This window comes from Strix uralensis, chromosome 2 (genome assembly GCF_047716275.1).
Source record: "Strix uralensis isolate ZFMK-TIS-50842 chromosome 2, bStrUra1, whole genome shotgun sequence".
NCBI classification, from domain to species: Eukaryota; Metazoa; Chordata; class Aves; order Strigiformes; family Strigidae; genus Strix; species Strix uralensis.
Genome location: NC_133973.1, coordinates 43,436,016 through 43,457,770, shown reverse-complemented (window position 1 = coordinate 43,457,770; position 21,755 = coordinate 43,436,016). Strand labels below are relative to the sequence as shown.

General features: G+C 41.9%; 2 protein-coding genes across 2 annotated transcripts in view; both read left to right on the top strand.

Annotated features, from left to right (window-relative positions):
* The first annotated feature begins 554 nt into the window (after nt 1-554).
* XK (X-linked Kx blood group antigen, Kell and VPS13A binding protein) lies at nt 555-19,795 on the top strand. The gene is made up of 3 exons (XM_074858558.1): nt 555-799; nt 9,352-9,614; nt 15,753-19,795. Exons 1-3 carry the CDS (start codon nt 555-557, stop codon nt 16,577-16,579), a joined length of 1,335 nt encoding a protein of 444 aa, XP_074714659.1. The 3' UTR covers nt 16,580-19,795.
* CYBB (cytochrome b-245 beta chain) overlaps nt 696-21,755 on the top strand; it is a 51,842-nt gene continuing 30,782 nt past the window's right edge. The window contains exon 1 of the mRNA XM_074858556.1: nt 696-799. The gene's annotated coding sequence lies outside the window, so the exon portion shown is untranslated. The remainder of the gene's footprint in view (nt 800-21,755) is intronic.

The window sequence follows — 21,755 nt, the reverse complement described above, 5'->3', positions numbered from 1 at the left end:
GGCTTACCAGGACTCCCAGCCCCTTTTCCGCCTTTTTTTTAATTTTTTTTTTTCCTTTTTGATCAGCTGTCCCTCAGCCTTTATTGTTGCACAAGGTTATTTTCCTCCAGGTGCAGGAATTTGCCTCCTCCTTCCAGGCTATCCCTCCAGCCTGCCGAAGTCGCCCTGAAGAGCAGCCCCACCCTCCCACCGACCACCCCCCCCCCCCGCCCGCCCCTTAGTTCGGTTATGTACCTTACAGCCAAAGGGGCCGTGACGAGGGGGCGCTCCCCGTGCGGCCCACCGGGGACCCTTCCTCCATTGACTCTCCAGCCGCGGCAGCGCCGAGCGGGCGGGGAGAGGGGCGGGGGGTGTCGGGCCACCGCGACCCCCGGGCCCCTCCCGGGCGGCAGCCGCGGGGCGGTGCTGAGCGCGGCGGCGGCTGCGCCGGCGGCTCCCCCTTAGCGGGCGCCCCCTAGCGGGCGCCCTGCCGCACCGCACCCGCGCCGTGCCGCGCCTCGGCGGCCCGGGGCGGGGCGGCTGCAGCGCGGCGAAAACGCGCCCCGCGGGTGGCGATGAAATTCCCGGGCTCCGTCCTCGTCTCCCTCGTCCTCTTCGTGGCCGAGACGGCGGCCGCGCTGTGCCTGAGCGGGGCGTACCGCGCGGCGGGGGACCGCATGTGGCAGTGGCTGACGCTGCTCTTCGCCCTCCTGCCCTGCGCGCTGGTGCAGCTCAGCCTGGTCTTCATCCACCGCGACGTGAGCCGCGACCGCCCGCTGGTGCTGCTGCTGCATCTCCTCCAGCTGGGGCCCCTCGTCAGGTCGGTGAGTCCTGTCCCCCGCCGACCCGACCCGACCCTCCCGTCCCCACCCCAGCGGCCAGGCCCGGCGCGGGGAGAGCCCGAGGGGCGGCCGCGGTGCTCGCCCGGAGCGCCCCGGCCTTTGTGTCGGGCGGCGGCTGCTGCTCTACGCCGGTGTCGGGTCCTCCCCGGTCTTATTTCTGAAGCAGCGGGAGCGGTGACTGCCTCGGTAAATGCCCGGGGCGCGGCGCTGCCCCACCGCCGGGGCGCTGGTCGCGGGAGGGGCGGGCAGGGCCCCTCGGTGCGGCCCCGCCGGCCGCAGGCGATCGCTGCGCTCGTCTGTCTCCTCGCTGTGTGGCTTTTTGGGAATGTCTGTGTCTGTTCACTGCTGGCTTATCCGTAACGCCTCACCCCGAGGTTACTTCCAGGGAGGACCTACCCAGTCGCTAGTTCAAAACAGCGATAGTACCCATCCCATCCGTGCATCTTGGAAATCCTAGTAACGGCTTAGTCCGTCTCCTCTTTCTGAAAGTGAGCTTCTTGCCCCAAACTGCTTTGGGGATTTTTCAACTTCTGACTGAAAATATCCTTAGGAAAAAAAAAAAAAAGCCAGATAAATAAAAAGTTACAGAGATGGTGCAGCCCCGTGACAAAATGTTTGCTGGGGGCTTTGATTTTAAACTTGCATTCAGATCTTTTCATTAAAAAGAAAGGGAATGAAATACAGTATCTCTGTAGTAGAGGCTAGGAGAAGTATCCCCAGCTTTTTGAAATTCCTGGACAGTGTGGAAAAGGAAGATTTGTTCACACTAATAAGTGTGAACAGTTTGGATGTTACAAAACATCTTACACTTCAGAAACATTTAATTCCTCTATAACCATGGATGGATATTTTTTGGTTGGTTTGTTAATATTTTAAAGAGATTTAAGTTATATCTTAACAGTTAAGTTCTTGGAGAGCTCTGATTTTTCTAAAAGCTGAGAACAAAATACTTCCACGTTCTTTAGAAAATAAGAGTGGAATCAAAGAGAAAGCAACTATCAAAATAAAAATTATCTTCGTGACTGTTGTCATTCTAAATCAATTTCTTGAGGTCAGACAAGGAAGGAATGTCATGTCAAGTTGCAAAATGAGAATAAGCAAACAAAGGATGTAAGCAACAAGAAATTAGACAATTTTCTTTCTAATTATCTGAAAGAGACATAGATTTCTGCTTTGACCTTAACCCCCGAGCATGATTCCACTTTTTCTTTCTCAAGTTTTATGTGTTTACAATACAAGTCTCGTCTTGTGCAGAACACACTTTCTGCTGTGTTGGTGAGCTCCCAGCTGCAGCCGCTGCTGTAAAACTAGTGGGCATACAGAAGCCCGCTCCTCTCCATGATGTTGTAGTGTATGAGTGTGTCACTAGATCTGCATTTCTGCTTTTCTCAAAGATTTTCAAACTTGGCATTCCCAGGGGGTTTGAATATGTTCTGGAAGTGTTGCAGCATCCCTGTGCCACAGTCTCCACAGCATGGTTTGGGCAGTGCTAAGTGATGCTTGTTAACCTCTCTGTAGACACAGGATAACTGGAATTATAATTACTAATAAAAAGGGTGTAGTACATTCATGCCACCTGAAAAACTTATTGCCTGCTAAAGGTTGGAAGGGCTCTACAAATCAAGAGGAAAAGTTTCATAGAAAGCAACCTCTCTTTAGATTCAGAGACATAGATTTGTTTGTAGGATATACAGTACAGAAGTGTGGGCAGGTGTAGTGATCTCTCCGAGACAGACGTTAAAGGGCTTCTCTTCCTTGCCTTCCTAGCCACTGCCACTAAACATCACTGTATCTGTCAGAGGAGGAAACCGATTGCTTCCCATTAGGTATAGATCTGCACTGTAAGAGTTCAGGTGTTTTCAGCACATGAAATACCTTATGTTTCCCTACTTTGCACAGGAGGCTTTCTATGCTGTGTGGACAGGAACACACACGAGTCTGAGGTGATAGCTAGAAGGCAAAATATTTTTTGGCTGTATCATCACTTAACTGTGGCTTTTACCATTTAAGCTGAAAAGTACCATTGTCCCTGGAGCCATTTTGTGCCATCCTTTTAGGCAAACCTTTTCACCAGAGAGTCCTGCTGCTAGTGGTCTGCTTCCCCAGTATGACGCCTTGCTCCATCCCCTGGGTTTGGTCTCTCTTACATCTGTCTCACTGGCACAGCCTTTTAGGGTGGGCTGGGTCAAATAGGACACATAGACAGTAAAGCTGCCCCAGCCTCTGTCCTCTTGTGGCATCAGAATGAAATGTTGAAGAGGCTTCAGGCTGTGTGAGACAGCATGCTTCAACAGAGGGCAGTCTGCTTCGGTTGGCTTTAAAAAAGCTAACACTAACTTTTTAACCATCTCTACTGGGTTTGTGACATGATACAGGATAGTTACTGTTTCTCTGCTCAGACTCAAATACTCAGATGTCAGTGCACTGGTTGACAGACAGCCCATGTACGTTGTGCGAGTTTTCTTCATCCTCTTAAAAGCTAAACATTTTTCTCCCCTTCCTTTTTCCCTTAAAATGTTAGGTTTAAATTTTGGGGAATGGTATGGAAATATCTTGGCAGGGAAGGAGGGTATTTAGCTTTGCAAGCCAAATGATCCAGCCTATTTTGAATCCTCTGTGTGACAGGGAAAAAAGTACATTCTCATATAAAACCTTCTTGCATACCACCACCTTCCCCTAACACCCACATTCCACCTGTTCAGGAGTCACTTGCTGTCCTGCTGCTGCCACTGGAAGCACTAAAATTAGGAAGCATCCCTCTTCCTGGAGAGGACTTTTGCTGTACTGGGAGAGTACATGCACTCTTGAAATTCCTTCTCCCACTCCCTAAAAGTTTCTCTACAAACTCAGAGCAATTTGTAAAGTTCCTACCCCCCTTGGTGGCCTGGCTCTGGTCCCCAGGATGCAGACATGCTGGAGACTATGCAGAGACTGGGCTGGAACCAAGTGACTGCAGGTTTCTGGGCACTGGGGGGGATTCCTGCAGCATTTCAGGTCAGTGCCACTTCTTGTGAGTGCACTAATTTGTCTGGATGCTTAGAAAATATATTTGGATACTTTATCTTTTTTTTTTTTTTTTTTTGTAAAAGGACATTCTTTTACCACATAAAGTAATTGATTACACAAAAAACCAATTAAAATGATGGCCAATGTCAATGAGAGATTTAATACATTTTTCTTTTCTTTAGAGAGGACCATGATGAGCTTTTTGGCTCATTATGAACTACTCCTGAGCCAAGGACTGTGTCTTAGTTCCCTGTTCATTTGGACAGCACCTGTAGCAGCGACATTGTCTTGAGGTTTTAGGTGCTGCTACAATTCTGATAAATAATAACTGGGTGTATTTTTGCTAGCATACTGCTCTGCACTTAGGGATTTGTTCAAGTGCAAATAGCTCTTCATGAAGGTTGCCAGAGAAACCCCTGTTAACTTGCTTGCCCTTTTCTATTCTGCAAGCAACGAGTAAGTCAGGAGCTGAAGTGAGGAGTGCAGATTTCCAGCAAACTGACTTGAACAGTCGGGGCTTACAGTCACGAGTGGCGGGGGGGGGGGGGGGGTGGTATTATACCTCACATCTGCTGGGTGGGGTGATTCCTCACTATCTGATTTACTGAAGGCAGTACTGAAGTGGCTTATCCAGAGGGGACTGGTGTGAACTTGGCAGTGCTTCCTTCTGATACTAGCTTCATGGAGAGGAAAGCTAAGTGACTGCTGGTGTCTTTGAAGCTACTGTCCCTCGTGCTCTCTTAGCTGAATGTGGGCCTACAGGTTCTTCCTTATGAGGAACATGCAATTAGGAGGTGGCTCTGTCTGCAGGATGATGAACTTTTCTTGTGAAAAAAATCAAAAGCCAATAGAACAGGCCCCTATATAGAACACTAATGACTGTTTTCCTCAGATTTTAATCGGACAAGGATATAAACAATAGACTTTTTTTCTTTAAATGGAATCAGGCTTTGTTTCTCAAGGCATAAGGAGAAACAATTACATGTGTGTGTGTACCATGCAGACAGCAGTAAAGCAGATGCAGTAGGAAGTCTGCATCAAACTGCCAGAGGAGCTGCTGTTACAGCCAAAGTTAGGTTCTGTGAGCTGCAGGAAGTAAAAGTAAAAAAGAAAAACAAACAAACAAACAAAACAACCCACAACTCAACAAAACAAACCCAAAAACCAAACCCAAAACAAAACACCTGTAGGCTGAAATTATCAGAGTCATGTTTTGGATGCCTCATTCTACAGTTTGAAATCTAATAAACTATAACAGTACAGATAATGTTTCAGTCACGTTGTGCAGAAGCATTGTTTCTCGTGGGTAGTCTCTCTTTCCTAGTGACCTGCTTTATAGTTTAGAATAGCATAGGTCTAAAAACCTCTCTTCCGTGTAGGACTTTCACTGGCAGATCTTATTGTGGGAGATTCTGCTAGCTCTAAACTTTACAACTGTTGATGCATCTCCCTCTTTTCCAGATGGGAAGAATATGCCTAGACCTTCTTCAGGCTTTTTTTTTTTTTTTCTTTATTCTTGAGCAGATGTGTTAGGTGTCCAAGATGCGATGAACAGAAAGTCAGTGCAGAATGAGTGAGGAACAAATCTTTGTCTGACACAGGTAAGTAAATCTGCAGGACTGATAAGTCTTTTGCACACTTCTCTAAAGAAAAGGAATTTCTAAACATTGAGTCATTAGTGAAATCTGCTTGCACATTTGCAGTGTGTGTGGATAGGTCTCTCAAATAGGCGTTTGCTCTTGGAGCGCTTGCTGGCTGTGGGAAGTTCCCTGTTTTCATTGCCTGCTCCCTCTTCACACCACCATTATTTTGCCTGTATTTAAATCCCACATATTCGTGATTAAAAGAGGGAATGAGGTGTCTTGTTCTTAACAGGCATATAAGGATAGGATTATTCCTCCTACTGACTGTGTAGAAGATGAATGTGTTGCTGCTGAATCACTCTTTGTAGGCACCATCAGGATCCTTGAAAAAGTATAGCTCTTCTCTGCCAAGATCTGGCAGCAGGGGAGAAAGCAGCACCATCTTTTTCTTACCTTTTAACTTTCACTGTAGAGAGTAGGTCTGATTTTTTTTTTTTTTCTTCAAAGTAATTTTAGTTCCTTTAGAGCCCATACTGTGACTGTCATTGCTTTACCTGCAGTGAAACCGGCCAGCTGCAGGCCGCCTGCTGTTGATGCCATGTGAGTACCTGTTGAAAGGGCACTAAACATCACTGCATTGCAGGAGATGGCTTGTTCAGAAGTTGGGATCTCCCATTCCTGTTCCTCCAGAGCAGAGCAGCAATGAGCAGTGAGCAACTGGGGCTTCGGGGGAATTCCATGTTCTGTAGTGGTGTTTGAAGGAAAACTGGCTTGAAGCAATTGCCTTCTTGCATTGTCTTTCAGTTCTGTTTCATACTAGAAAAGAACAAGCCAGTTCATTTAAAGACAACCTTTCTGAATGCACTTCACAGACAAAGTTGTAACATGGCCTAGGTACGTCATCTGAATTGATTCTTCATTGCTGTTCTGAACTCTTCTCACCTGGGTGGGTCTTCAAGTGCCTATGCCCCTCTTACACTCTATTACTTAAACATGTAGTTGGTACTCTTTCTTTCCAGTCTATCAGCTGCCAGTCTGCTCCTGTTTGAAGCAGTTGCCTGGGCAGTGGTGTCAGCCAGAGTCTTGAGTACATTTGTTATTGGCCCCAGAAGGCATGACCTCCAGAGACACTCTTGCACAGGATGGGCAGGGCTTGGAAGAAGATGGGCATAATTACTGATGTAATCTGAGTGCTTGCACATACCATTTTTATTACTCTGTTGTACTGGTAAAAGTCCCCTTTGGCCCTAAGGTTTGCTCATCAGACCATTCATTTCACACTGTGTTTGCTTTTCTGTATGGATATAAAATTTCCCATCATAAACAATATGCTGCTACTTAATACCTAGCTAATAAATACAAATCAAATGCTTGCTCCAAAACCCAACATTTTGTTGATTATATTTGCTATACTCAGTAGTCACTTACAATCTCTTTTATGGGATTACTGCATATTCATTAGATGGGTCCCTAAACTATATCTGCTACTAGTCACACACACCAAGAGTTCAGAGGCTTATGCTGAGATCTCATTTTCCGTAATAGCCTCAGACTTGCCCTCAGCTCAGGATGAATAGATGGCTGTGAATACTAAGAGAGACAAAAATGTTCTGGGATCTTTCTTGGAATAAAATCAGTTTGTGTTTTCAGAATCTCTGTTGGCTTCATAAGTTGTTGTGCTTTATTAATTTTTCACACTTTATTTTTGGCTATGTGGATTCTTTCGCATGGAACAAGACTGGCAGGGACTGAAAAGATTAACAAGGGGAAGATAGAAAGTCACCACTGTGAATGGAGCCTCCAGTGCAACAGGCGCTTCAGATAGCTTTAGTGATAATAGTAGCTGAAGGCAAGTGAATCAAGGATAGTACTACAGGATCCTAAAACTGCTCTCCATCTAGAGCAGGTGAAACTTGCTGGTGGTCCAGTTATGGGAAAAAATGAAGTTTATTAAAACAAAAATCACTATGCTTTTATTTCAGTTTCTATCAGTGGTGCTTTACAGTTTGGTCTGTGAGCTTTCCACTGAAAGGCTGTGTTAGACTCTGGGCAACTGAAAAAAATCAGGCTGAGGACAGGAAATGGGAATTCGAAGTCTCAGACAAGCATAGCTCTGTGCTTTGTGATTGTGAGATCTTTTTAAATAGGAGATAAGCCTTATTTGTACATTACAAAAACTCACGGGCCAAATCTGACCTGTCGGAGACTTGGAGACGCTGCATTCCAGCCGGTATTACCTACAGAGGCAACCAGGTGGAGGAGATGAACCCCAGCAGGCACTATGGAAGGAAAGAAGACAGCTTAGTCCTCATCAGAGGATGACGCCTACACAAGAAGAAGATACCGTGTGTGTCAAGCTATGGGAGGAGATGTGGCCAGAGCTGGTGCCACAGGTCACCCTTGCAGTGGGGGTTTCTCTCTCCCGAGCTTTCCTCTGGGCTGGAAGCCAGCCCTCAGCAGTCCTGTTGCTCACACTGCGATTGTTTTTCTTCTTGAAGCCTGTACCAGTGTTAGGCATAAAAGAGAAAACAGATTGTGTCTGCACTGGGTTTGGGCTTTTGGGGTTTTTTAGTAATCAATGCCATCTATCCTTTATAGTCCTGCTGTGTATGGACTCTTCTACAGCAGGCTCTGTATTTTTAGGACCCTATGCAATATGACAGAAATAGTGTTTCTTTTCTCTCCCTTCCCCCTCAGCTTCTGACTTCATCTGTACCTCAGTAGATCCTTGCTTATTACTTCCCAGACAAGGTTGACTGTTCCCCTTTGTGATTTGGGTCCTGCTTGATGCCTAAGCCCACCCTTGACCCCTTAATATCCAAGCAACTCTCTTAGAACAGTTTTTCTAAAGTTTTTGCCAAACTAAAAATAGGCATAGGCAGGAAGTTTCAGAAACTTTCCTTTGATAAAAGTGTCTAAGGCTGTATTATCTTCTTTAATGCTCAAGGAGCCAACTTGTTCTCATTGCTACAGCATTTGCTGCTGCCAACCCCTTTAGCCCTTTTTCATTCCCCCCCAAACGTATGGATTATTCTTTTTGCATGAGTAGAGGCAGCATGTATTACAATATGTAATTTATGAATAGAAATGTATGTGCTGGCACCATTTTTTTCTTTGGAAGTTAGTCTGTTGTAAGTTAGACCCATATAAACAAGAGGGTTTGGTTCACCTGTGTTTAAAGTACAAAAAGCTGCAGCAACTGAAAACACTGCATCTTCTTATTTAGAATATTTTTGCAAGATTATGTTTAATATTCCTTAAACAATGCAATAAGTGTAAGCAAACGTAAGGAGTAAAACTCCTATTTCTGTGTCTTCTGAAAAAAAATGTTAATATCCAGAGTTGTGAGGCTCTAAACTGCTTGTTATTGCTGCAATGGCTTGTTACTTGTGTTTTGGGACCACTGCTTGGTAAAGCAAGGGCTAGACTCCAGCTGTGTGAGGTGTGTGTACCCGCTCATACCCTGAGCTTCTCTCCAATGTCCTGAGATTGTTTAAGGCAAAGGTATGAGAAGTGGTATTATTGACATGTTACAGATGTATGGATAACACCAAGAGAAAGACATGAGAATCTGAAGAAACACTTCCAACTTGGGTCCTGGGTTGGGAGCCTACGAACATTGCAGTGGATGGGTAGTTTAAGGACTTCAATAGGACAGCAGAGAGCAAGGGCAGCTCATAGGAAACAGCTAAACCACCTTATGTGTCTGAGTGCTACAGGCAGCCCAAAGGACACTGCCCAATTCTTGCTCTCCAGTCACATGTAGTTCATGTTTTAAAGGGTGAAACATGTCATATTCCAAACTTACCAAGAGGAGAAAATGTACAGGCTTTACTCTGTGAACAAATGACTTAGTATCTAATGGCTTAAAATACTAAGAATGGAAAGACCTATGCTTTTCTTTCATTTTTTCCTGTTACTCTTTACTGATTTGCTTGTAGGTGTGTGGAAGTCTTTTACATTTACTTCCGTGCTGGCAGAGTTGAAGAGCCCTATGTCAGCATCACGAAGAAGAGGCAGATGCCCAAGGATGGGTACTCGGAAGAAATTGAGAAGGAAGTGGGCCAGGCTGAAGGCAAGCTGTGTACACACAGGTCTGCGTTCAGCAGGGCATCTGTGATCCAGGCGTTCCTTGGCTCAGCACCCCAGCTCACGCTCCAGCTCTACATCTGTGTCCTGCAGCAGGAGATCACGGCTGCCAGAAGTAGGTAGAGCTGTGGTCATCACCTCCATATTTTGGGGGAGGGAGAGGAGAAGGGTCAGCAGTCAGGTGTAGCTGCCTTGGGCCAGAACCAAACATATTGCAATGGGTTTCACCTCCCTGGCAGCTTTTGATGGTGATGTTGCTCACAAGTTTATACTATTGTGTTTTAGACTGTGATGCTTCCTGTAGCATACTTGGGTTGTTATAAAAAAACATTAATTTGATAAGTGGCCGTTATGGCATGAGAGGGAGGCAGCTGGAGGGACTAAGATGTCTCCATGAAGAGGAAAGAAAAAAATTTACCTCTGTTCCATCTTGGGTTTTGAGCAAACTCTGGAAGATTCCTTGTGGTGCAGTGCAGAGCATGTTTTGCGGTGCTGCATTAAGGAAGGTGTACTTTCAGAAATGCAGTTTCAAATATGGACTGAGAACATAAACTGTCTTAACTCATGCCAGGCTCTGAATTTGGAATCAAAAGGCAGGACTCAGTAAGCTGGTATGCAAATGTGGCCATCTCATCTCTGGACCTAAGCTGTTAAACCTTCACCAAGCAGCGATGCACCACATGGACTTACCAGGACACATCTCTCTTATCGTGGGTCTCCGCATCTTGATCCATGATGTGCTCCAGTTCCTTGAAAAAAAGAGTCCTGATTTGCTGGCTAGCTGCTAAATGAAGAACCTACTCCAGCTGGTTGTAGGACAACCAGCTTTGAGGTTTAAGAAAGGACTTTTGGCACCTGTGTGAACTGGAGGTGTGTTTCCACTGAAATACAAAATAGCTCTTGTTATATCTCCAAGGCCCTGAGAGGCCAGGGACCTTTACCAGCTTCATAGCTAGGGAGGCTGAGGCTAGGGTGACATGTTATGAATCTGATTGCTTTCTTTAGTTCTGGTACCTTGGTTGGCAGTGTACCAAGGTAAACAACTAAGATTTTTGGAGAAACCTTTATAATAACATCAAGGTTCTCCCTCAACTCAGGGAATGGAAAACTTTAGTATACCAAAGGGCAAGTCAGCACATAAGGGTATTACAACAGGTTAAGGTCTACACAAAAGTACTTGTTTAAGGTCATAGCAGTAGCTACTTGAAAGATGTTGCTCCTGACAGTTTCTGAGTACTTCACACTAAGGTAGGCTCTTAAATAACTATGGCATCTGTGACATGGGATGAGAATAAAGCAGCTGAATCCTTTGCTGAGCAGTGCAATTAGCAAAATTTCCAATCCCTTCACTGCAGATGGCATTTGCTTGAGAAAGGTCACCTTACTGTATTTCTTCTATTTACTGGTGTTGACCTTACTGGTCCTGATTGCCAAGGAGAAGCGCTGTGTTCCAGATGATTAAAGAATTGCATATTTAGTAGTGATTTGTAACACCCTATTACTGCTGACTTTTATCAGTCATTGCTGAGAAATTCTGAATCACAGGCTGGTAAGTGACCTTCTGTGGATGAGGTGCTTCACTTAAACAACCAGAGATAAGCTTGCTCACCAGGGAGTTCACTGAACCCATCAGCAAATGCAGTAGTTATTTCATGTCTCCTAGAAGCCTTTTCCATAGCAGGTGTAATTCTAAAATATAGAAATGAAAAGGAAAAAGAAAACATGTTGATTTGTTTTGGTGTTTTTTTCTTAATCAGTGATTTAGGAACAATGGCGATGTCTATTAGAGCTCATTCATCAGAAAAACAGAAGTCCTAATCATATTCCTCTTGTGTGTATTTCACCTTCTGAAATATTGAAACTTTCTGCGATCTCTTTAGCCAGCTTATTTCTGCAGTAGTGCCTTTTGTCCACCAGGATTATTCAGCTTCCAGAGTAAATAGGAATGATGCATAGCACAGTTCTTGTTGTTATGTGTATATGGGGATTCTCATGTATAGGGACCTGACTTCAACCTTTTGATCATGCAGCATCATCAGAGTAATTTAACAGCCAGTCCAGCTCTTCTCCCACAATTCTGATGTCTTAAACTTCCCTGTTTTTTGACTCTGGTCCTCCAAAGTGCACGCTTTTTTCCATTTGTGTCAGTTAGAATTATCACTTTCTTCTTGTATTTTGATTTCTGCATTTTTTGTCTTCTCTCCTCATCAGTCTCTTACTTTTCTGGATTCCTGCCCTACCGTGTCTGTTATTTTGTGTAAATTCTGCTTGGTCAGTGGTAATGAGGTCAGTGTCACCTGGGAACCTAGAGCTGTTTACTATCATGCTACTTAGCACGGTTTGTCCCTTTCAGATCTGTTTGAAACTCATTATTGCTTCCAGTATTGAGTTGAACAGTTCTGAAAAGAGTGTGCATCCTTGCCTAGCCCTTTGTCAGCCAGAGCCTCGCTGCATCTTGTGTATTTCATGGCATTCACTAATTTCTCTGGATGTTTTTCTTCTGGGTGATCAAATTCTTGCCAATGTCTGGCATTCTCCAAAACTGTCATTTCGCTGTCTGCCAAGAATGTAAGATCAAGAGAACTAAAGAGAGTTGCAAAAGCAGGACAAAGCCCCTAGTTTAGTGATGAAAGACATAAAGTTTTGGTGACTGTTTAGCATGAAATGTAAAGAAATGTTGTTGGATGAAATGCAACACTGAAAACCCACATGTAATAGCCTAACCTGAGTCCTGGTTCGAGACATTCAGCTCTTTATTTGGTTACAGCATTACTGGGAAGTTCCTAACTTGTTACTGTATGAAATGCCCAGTCTGACTTTCTAATTGCCACTCTCAGAACAGATGCCAAGGTCTCTCTTGTGCATTTGGGCTTTGCCCTGTACTAAATGCTTCAGCATCTCTGTATCATGCTTTGCCTTAGAGCCAGCTGTAACCTTGCTTAAAAGAGGTGTCTGACATCAGGCTTGGGTCCACTTACACGCTGTTGAGCAGCTACCCAGACCTGTTCCCTTTGGTAGTACCACCTGGAGAGGTGTAAGGTCAGGAGGTGCTAAAAAGACCTGAGTTTAGTGTTAATTACAAAAACAGCTAGCTGGAGGCAGGGGATGTGTGGTGTAGCCTCTTACCCTTGAAAAAGGGCCAGTTCTCAGTATGCAGATCTTTTTGTAAGTTTAAAGATTTTTGTCCTGTTAACAGCAGTCAAGTTACCTTTTTCAAGTGTTGCTTACAGTGATAAAATAATCTCAAAAGGCAGTTTTTCTACCATTTAAAAATAAAATTATTCTGCTGAAAAAGGCCTTTGCAGTGACTGCCATCTTCAAGAATAGAAATGTTGGTTCTGTGATTTTTTTATATTTTTTTTTTTCAACTTACTAGTGTTTGCAGTGTCACTTTCCTAATGTTCATCCCTGTAGGTGGTCTCACTAGATATCTTAAGATATTTCTACAGTTGCCTCTCTTCAACTCATTAATCTCAGAATACTTCTCTTGTTTGAACAACATAATTTGAGTAATAATTTCAACACTTAGAAACAACTATTACATCTTAAGGCAAAAAAAATTATATCTAGGTGTCTTGCCCTAAGTAACAAAATAACTGCCTTTTTTTTTTTTAAGGGTTCTCATTATCAGTTTAGAAAACTATAGTAGATAAATATAATAGATAACTTATGATTTGTTGGCTGAATGTAAGATTTCAGTAACAGGTGTTTGTGATGTAGCTCATCTAGAGCAGAATTCACTCTCTTAGCAATTTATGAAGTGGGAAGGACTAGGTCTTGAAAAAACTTAAGACATAATAAAAAACCATAACAAAGTAAAAACAGTGCCTTCCTGAATGAATCTGAGTGTGCACCTCTGATTTGTAAGAAAAGTACAGCCTTCTGGGAGTAGAAAGGAAGAAATGAAATGTCACCTTTGTAAGGACTGTTAGGGGATTTGGGACTGTTCCAGGGGAAGATACTTTGCGTTTTAAATTTTCACTTCTTTGCTTGCTCAGGATGAGTAAAAGCAACAATAATTTCACCCTCCCACATTTCCCTTTGTGGTTGCTTCAAACCATCTTTCTCACAGACTTAAAGGTGATGTTTGAACTGAAGGTTGGTGACAGTACTGAGCTTCTGGGGAAGGAGCAGGACCGGACTACTGTATTAAACCAGAGTCAGCATGACCTGGTTTCTGTCAATGGAGAAATGCCTCTTTGGAAGGCTTGAATTTTTAAGACTAAGTTTGAGATTAATACAGAATCCCTAAAATTAAAGTGGACAATAAGATAAATGTCTCTGCTTATCAAAGCAGAAAGGAAGCAGAGTTCCAGGACAGCAGCATGCTGTCCCCAGTGAGTAGGTTTTTTTGTTTCTTTATCTCAGAATATTCTTTTGCTTCATTAGCTGCTGGAGTTTACTTGTGCTTTCACAGTTCTAGAATTGTCTCAAAACTACAGGAGAGATTTTATAAAGAGCCACAGGATATCAAGCAGTATTGTTGACTGTACTTGCTTGCTCTTCTGCTTGCAGCCAATGTTTTTCTAAGACATAACCTTTTAAAATTCTCAGATCAAGTACAACACTGTAAGAAAGATGTTTAAAAACACCTATTAAAATGTAAATGTTAAACAAGCAAATATATAACCATTTTCAGAGAATATATGTACCATCAAACTGACATGTACAGAATTATCATATAAAATGGCAAATGTTTTTCAGCTTATTGAGTGCTATTGGAAAATTAGATATAAAGGATTAATTGTTTTCCAAAATAATTGAGAGGTGTTTGCATATTGAGGTGGGAGACAAGTTAACTAACATGATAGAGAAAAATCCTGTTAGAAAGTTGTTAGAGATCCTAAAATACACTTGTTTCTTTCAAAGTCATGCCTAAAAATTAATAACTTTAATTAGGAAAAAAACCTGATAGTCATGGCTATATAGCAATAGCAAAGCAGGGAATCCAGTTCATTTGTAGGATATTGACATATAAACTAATTGAAGGCTGCAGAAAGCGCTGGTTGCTAAGCATTGCAAAAGTAATTGATGTAATCAAGAATTTCCAACTCTGATTTTTATCTGATGCAATACAAAACCCTGTAGCATGACCAGTTAGCTTGGTTAGTTTCATTGAAATTCTAAAAGAAAAAACTGACTCATTTTTACTGTGTTTGACTCATTTGCATTCGAAGCTTTCCTTGCGTGGACAAAATGCTAAGATTGAAACTAGAAGTGTTGATTGGGGGTGCCTAAAATTAGTCCCCTAAATCAGCTATTAAGTATGTTGGTAAAAATTGTGAAGAAAGTATGCAAATACTAACAAAACCGTGGGCAGTTAGCACTTCTGAATATCAAGGTACTTCTCAGTGATTGTTTATTCTATGCGTCCAGGGTTCTTGTACATTTGTACCTACTAAATGTGGCAAGAAAAGAATCCCTTCTGCATCACCAGAAAGCTTTTCCCCTATTCCATCTGGAGGGGAAGCCAGGTAACAACAGGCCTCTGTCTTCACTTTCTGCAGAATTTAAAGGCCATGAAACCTTCACTTGAGGGACTCTGGGTAGATGGGAGATACTGAAAGTTGATAGGAATTCAAAGACATCTTTAAAAAGAGTGTTGTGTTTTAAATGCATGATACAGATAGGTGTATAAAGAAAACAGATACATAGGAAAACACAGCAAATCTCTGTTTACACAGGCAGAGAAAGAGCAGATGGTTCTGGGTTTAAATTGCTTTGGCTTTCAATTCTGAGCTCCATCAAGGAGCTTTTCTGTGAGCTTAGACAATTTGCTTTGCCATAGAACTTCACAAGCACTGAGGTGTCTGCATGCCCAAGTTACTCCAAAATTTCAGCTTCTGTTTTGTAGTTTTTCATACGTACAGAGAGGGAGTAGCACCCCTGTGCCCTGTGGAGTACTGTGAGAGTTTGAGACCAACTTGGATACTCTTATGACTGAGCTGTATAATTACCAAGGACAGTATATGTATGAACAGCCCTCAGTGGGGAGAGTAAGGAGAGACACTTGTGACTGTTAAGTGCCTTTTTTTCTTTCTAGGTACTCAGAAAAGTAACAAATGGGGAACAAAATAGGAGGTAGGGTTAGAGTAAGACCAGAAGTGTGTACAAGGAATGGCTTTTTTGGCATTATTACCTTGCTGGGAATACTCAGGGAATACTGTGATGACGACTACATCTGCACTACTCTGATGTAATGTCTTTAACTTCTGCTAAGCTGAAGGTCCTGATTTGTCTTTTCTCTTTGTAGGTATTTTTATGGTCCTTTCTCTCCTGTCGATTGTATATGGCGCCTTACGCTGCAACATCCTGGCTATTAAGATTAAGTATGATGATTATGATGTCAGTGTGAAACCAGCCGCCTATCTCTGCATATTTATGTGGAGAAGCTTTGAGATTGCTACTCGGGTTACAGTGTTGGTCCTTTTCAGTTCTGTCCTTCAAATCTGGACTCTCCCCGTTGTGCTAGTGAATTTCTTTGGTTTTTTCTTCTACCCTTGGATTCTCTTCTGGCAAAGCAAGTCCCCATTTCCTGAGAACATAGAGAAGGCGTTGAGCAGGGTTGGCACTACCATCGTCTTGTGCCTTCTCACCTTCCTGTATGCTGGCATTAACATGTTCTGCTGGTCAGCAGTGCAGGTGAAGCTCAATGATCCTGACTTAATTAACAAATCCCAAAATTGGTACCGACTGACTGTGTATTACATGCTGCGGTTCATCGAGAATGCATTCCTCCTGCTGATGTGGTACATCTATAAAACCGATATCTACCTGTATGTCTGCGCCCCGTTGTTGGTCTTGCAACTCCTGATAGGTTACTGCATGGCTGTCCTCTTCATGTTGGTGTTCTACCAGTTCTGCCACCCATGCAAAAAGCTTTTCTCATCCAGCATTTCCGAAGGTTTGCTGTCCTGTTTCAAGTTCCTCTGCTTTATTTGCAAGCCTCCCAAATCGACTGTACTGACGGACAAGGCAGAGGTGAAATCTCCTGAAAATACTGACGAAGCATGGAGCAGTAGCAAGACAATAGATTCTCAAAAGGGGAATCCTCATCAAAGTGTTTCTTCCAATGCCTAGTACAACTGGAAGCAAGTAGGTGCCTTGGGAAGGTGGCAGGTCACCTGCTGGGGACCTTGTGTATCTTGGACATTGTGTCTTGTGGATGGGATTTCTTTCTTGCAGGTGTAGCCCTGCATGACGGCTGACAAGCCTACCTTTGTGGAAAACTTAGTGTATGAGTATGTGTATCTGTGTGTGTTTGTGTACAAGAGAGCAGTCATTGTTTGCAGACTTCTACTTCAGAGGGTTTTTTTGCACATAAGTTTATTATCACTTGCTTATTTTGAAATCATTATAGGAGACATTGTTCAAAAACTGGCCTGATGCTCATCTTACTCAGGAAATCTGACGATGGAAGGAAATGCATTTTATTTCAGATAGGATGTCATTATGGCATGCCACCCTAGCATGGAAACAGAGCATAGACCTTGATTATATATTGACTGTAGCTGCGGTCTGCTTTGATCAAATTGCAGACTTTTTTATACTCTAATCAGTGTAATAAGATAATACTTCTCTCTGTAGTATCAGAATCAGACTTCTACAGTGCAGTGTAGTCTAGGTTGCCAAGAAACAGCCAATTAGCCAGCACTAATACTGAAATGGGACTGAGAATGAACAGAGGGGTTATTGGCTTTGCACTGTTTTATCCTTCATATTTGCTGCTTGTTAGTAAGGGAATTAAATTTAACACATTAATTGTGATGTTCTGGAATAGCTACTTTTTCTGACATAATTTATTTAATACTTTGTGATGTTCTGGTATTAGGGTGGTGTTCACTTCGACTCTAAATATCTAGAAGTTGGGCACATAGTGTGAACTAGTCATGTAGGTGCTCTTCAGAGCACATCTCCAGGAAGTAACTCAACCCATCTTAAAACGTCCTCTAAGGCAGGTGGTATGAGGCTATTCTCTGGAGACCAGTGTTACTCAGAGTTAACCAGATGCCTTGGTGATTAGTTTTGACTATCCATCTCCCGTTTAGATGGCTGCAGTTGAGATAAGCACTACCCTGATTGTCAGGGAGTTGGTAGTACACCAAGCAGGCAACTCAGTGACTTGTTATGTGGGGATAGAAGACACTGAGTCCTTCTTTTTGAGGCTGTGATATGTTGTGGTTGGTTTAATATCAGTAGTTCAAAATTCTCTGATGACTTTACCTCAGAAGTATCACAGGCTTGATATCAGAAGGAAGAAATGGAAGTCATTGACTTTTTCTTCTATGCACTGTAACACCACAAATAAAAGTGTTTCTGTTTTGCAAGTTGCTGAGAAAACTTTAGCAGATGAACACCCAAGAATTTAGTGGAAATACACAAAACCAACTGCATTTTCAAAAATTAAGTGAAATCCTTTTGCGCTTTGTTTGCTTAGCACCTTGCATTTCTTTTGAGTATTACACATTATGGCCATCAGTGGAAACAAATAATTCATGACCCAAAGCATCTCCTAGTGTCCTAAGCTTAGCCTCCATCCTATCATCATGGAGTATGTGAAGTTCTTCAGTAGGGATGACATCAGCATTGTTGTTTTAAAAGTGTCTCGAGTTCAGGTCTGAGGTCATTTATAATGAAATATGTTACATGCAATGCTAAGCTGAGATATGTCACAAAGAGCTAAGCTGTTTTTATTTTTTTTTCTTTACTGCACTGTAAGTGAATGTCTTCATACCTCAGTTTTAGAATGGACTTACTTTTTTTTATTTTGCTTAATATGTATCTGTGTGTGGTATGTGTATGTAGATCTCATTAAATTATTGGTGGGTGGTAATGGGTAATTTTGGCCTGAGCTTGCCATTGGAATGTACCTCACATATCTGGGGAAGACACCAAACACCTCAGTTCTAATTTCTCTCTCTGAAGAGCACAGAATGGTGAAGTTACTCCTTGAAGACACTACAATATTTCTCTGTATTTCTGTATGTAGAAGTACAGTATAGTATTTCTCTGTACTTTTCTAGATGTCGAAGAGTATTTCAGATTTTTTTTCTTCAGTAGTGAGTTAGAAGAGAAAGAATGTAACCCTTGCTTCCAAACCTGCAGAGTTTAGCACACAGGGCCAAATTTTCAGGTGTTCTTAGCTAAAACTGAGTATCTGACTGTATAGTTGGATATACTCATCAACGATCAGGGAATTATGGTGGTTGCCTATCTACAGATGTACCTAGGTCTGAAATGTTAAGTCTTTGGGGAAAAAAAAAAAAGTGGCTTCATATGTAGAAGTACTTCATCTCTAAAGAGAGAGCACTCTCAAATCCTTAAAGCAGACTTTGGACACTGTAAGAGATGTTATTGTTGTGATTTTGCCATTTGGAAACAGTGGAAACTTCACAAACCTCAGCCAGTGAAATGTCTGTGCTACAGTGAAGTCAACAGTAGGAGAGTTACACAGCCAGGAGTCCAGTATGTATACATCATGAGTACCATTTAACTTCACATACCAGTGATGAAGACTGCTGTATATGCATAATTTTAGAGAGTGTGCCATATTACTTCCTATTTTTATACCAGTCTCCTGGAGTGCATGCATAAGGAACTGAATATTTAAATCACTGTTATGAGAAGGGAGGGGAAAAAAGAAGAAAGACTTGTATGGGTTATATTACTGTCATACGGTTTTGCCTTAGCTGTGCAGACTAACCAAATACAGTTGAAACACTCCATGAACATGAGGGCAGTTGCTTTTGCTGTGCCTCATGTCACCACAGCATGGAGTGCAGATTAACAGTATCACTGCTCTAGTGTATGTTTTGATCTATCTGTGCTGTGCTGCCATTGCTGGTAGAAGGAGGGTATGAGAGAGAGACATAAGAGACAAAGATATTCTGTTAAGATCATTGTTTTAAAAGACAAGCTTATTTTTCTAAAGTGTGCTATAATGCTAGGAGAGGCAGTTTTTCTCAGGATAATGACAGTCCAGACAGTGTTGTTATCAATACACCCAGTGGCTGCACTGAGAGGACAGTATTAGCTACAAAGGATGTATGTGTATGAATGACTGATCTCTTGCTGCAAGCTTACTGTAGTTCTACTCTCTGTGAATGTTAGAGGTGTGTGTTCAATGGAAGGGTATAGGGCTACCGTTGAAAACTGTACCTGAGTAGTCCTGACTTGCACAAAGGATTGCTCAATAAGGATTATTCATGTGTATAAGAGTATGCAAGATCTGATACATAGGTTTTATTTTATACTTGTAAAACAACACAAATTAAAATGTTGAAACACTCCCTTAAATTGTGTTGGTATCAGTTCTTAGTCCACTGCTTTCAGAAATCCAAAGTAAAGGTTACATAGCACACTATCATCTGTTACCACGCAGTAGAAGAAATGTTTTCGAGCAGACCTGACAGAAGAATAATCTGTGGTTGATTTGGGAGTTCCTTACCTTCAACCAGTGGTGTTCACAGTGCTGTTTAGCTGGCTGGAGTCTCAGCAGAAAATTTTGTAGGAGGCAGGCAGTTTAAGAGACAAATGTTACACAAAACAAGATCAGTACAGGTTATTTATTATCAGCGTGAGCATATTTAGTTGACTTACATTGGGTATCATAAATTATTACCTTATAAAAGATCTCATAACTTCTTCCTGCACACTTGTTTCATGTTCATCTGGATTTACCATGTGCTTGTCTCTGACCTTGGGAGTAGCCAGCAACATCCATGCTGAGGACTACTGTGAAGGGGCATGAATGCATAAAAACTTTGTAACATGTTTAAGTGTTTGTAAATATATATAGATAAGGTACATATTTAAAAATATGGCTGTAAATAGATACATTGTAACAAGTTGTAATGCGTGTGTGTCACTTAAATGAGTCACAGTGAGAAAGGATTTTAGAAGGCTTGGTGGCAATGGACACCACTACCTGCTAGTAAGAGCTGTGCTCCCTAAAGCATAAAAAGTAATTAATCTTATTTTTAGTCTCAAGGGATGATTTTAAAATGAGTATCCACTTTTTTTTTTAATCAAATATAGATTAAAACCTTAGAGAAAAATTTCGGATTTAGGCACAATGTTGATAAATTCAGTTTTCAATGTGGTTTCTTAAAGAAAAGCTTATGTGACCACACAGTTTCTCTGTCAGCCCTGTTCTCCCCGATACATAGTGAACTCATTGGACACATTAAAACAATTTTTTTGAGGGCAGGTATCTGAGGAGATAAAACAAGTTTATACAAGCTTTGTGAAGACTGTCAGCTTACAGAAGGAAAAGATGAGAATTGATAAAATGGTCCTACTGATAAGAAAGGTTTCAGCATGACCTTCTTGCTGACCACTTAGCAAGCCAACAAATCAGCATGCTTTAAGTGTTATAAACCTGTGTATCACTCGGGGATCTACACCCCTGCTACCTCTTGCCCTTAGCATGAAAGAGGACTAGAAGTTGTGGGGATAAAGATACAGAGGGAAAGAGGAAGAGGAGGACATCATAAAGTCATGGGAGGTAATAGGAGTCACTTCAGTTTAAAGGATACAGTATGGACTCTACAGGACATCATGCTTTCTGTGTTGTTCCACTGATTGCAGAACAACTTATTTAAAGTAAGTTTCTAACAATTCTAATAAAGGACAGGGTTTTATTAGACTTGAAAAATGCATGACAACTAAAATGAACCTTTTTTTAAAAAAAAGATTAATTATTTGCAAGCCAATCTGCTGACATTTGCAGCCTGACTCAGAACTGGTAAATACTTGGGGTTGGTAAACTGCAATCTAATTAAAAAAAAAAAAATAAAAATGGGGGGCTTTTTCTAAATTCCCCAGTAGTTCCTGTATTTTTTCCCATAGCATCTGATAATATCTAGTCTAAAAAAAATAAACCATTTTCTATTACTCCCTGCCGATTTGAAAGGCTCATGTACCAAAGAAAATAGGATTTTGAACTGAGATATTTGCAAGCCAAACATAGTGAATATTTATAATCCTGTATTTTAAGATGTAGTTGAAGTGACTGCCTCTAGTCACTCAGGAATCATCATAGAAACATGAATATATGGTAATTGGGCAGAGATGGTAAGTTTGATTCACTGGAGACAGAAGACTTGAAAAGTAAGAGGTGTTAAGGATTATGTAATTTCTTACTGACCAAGAAAAATAAGTATAATAAAACTGTTAGATCTTGGGTTCACCCCAAAACTAGAGTAAAATTGAAAGGTAAGTGCTTCAAAATGACAATGCGAAAGTTTACTGAATC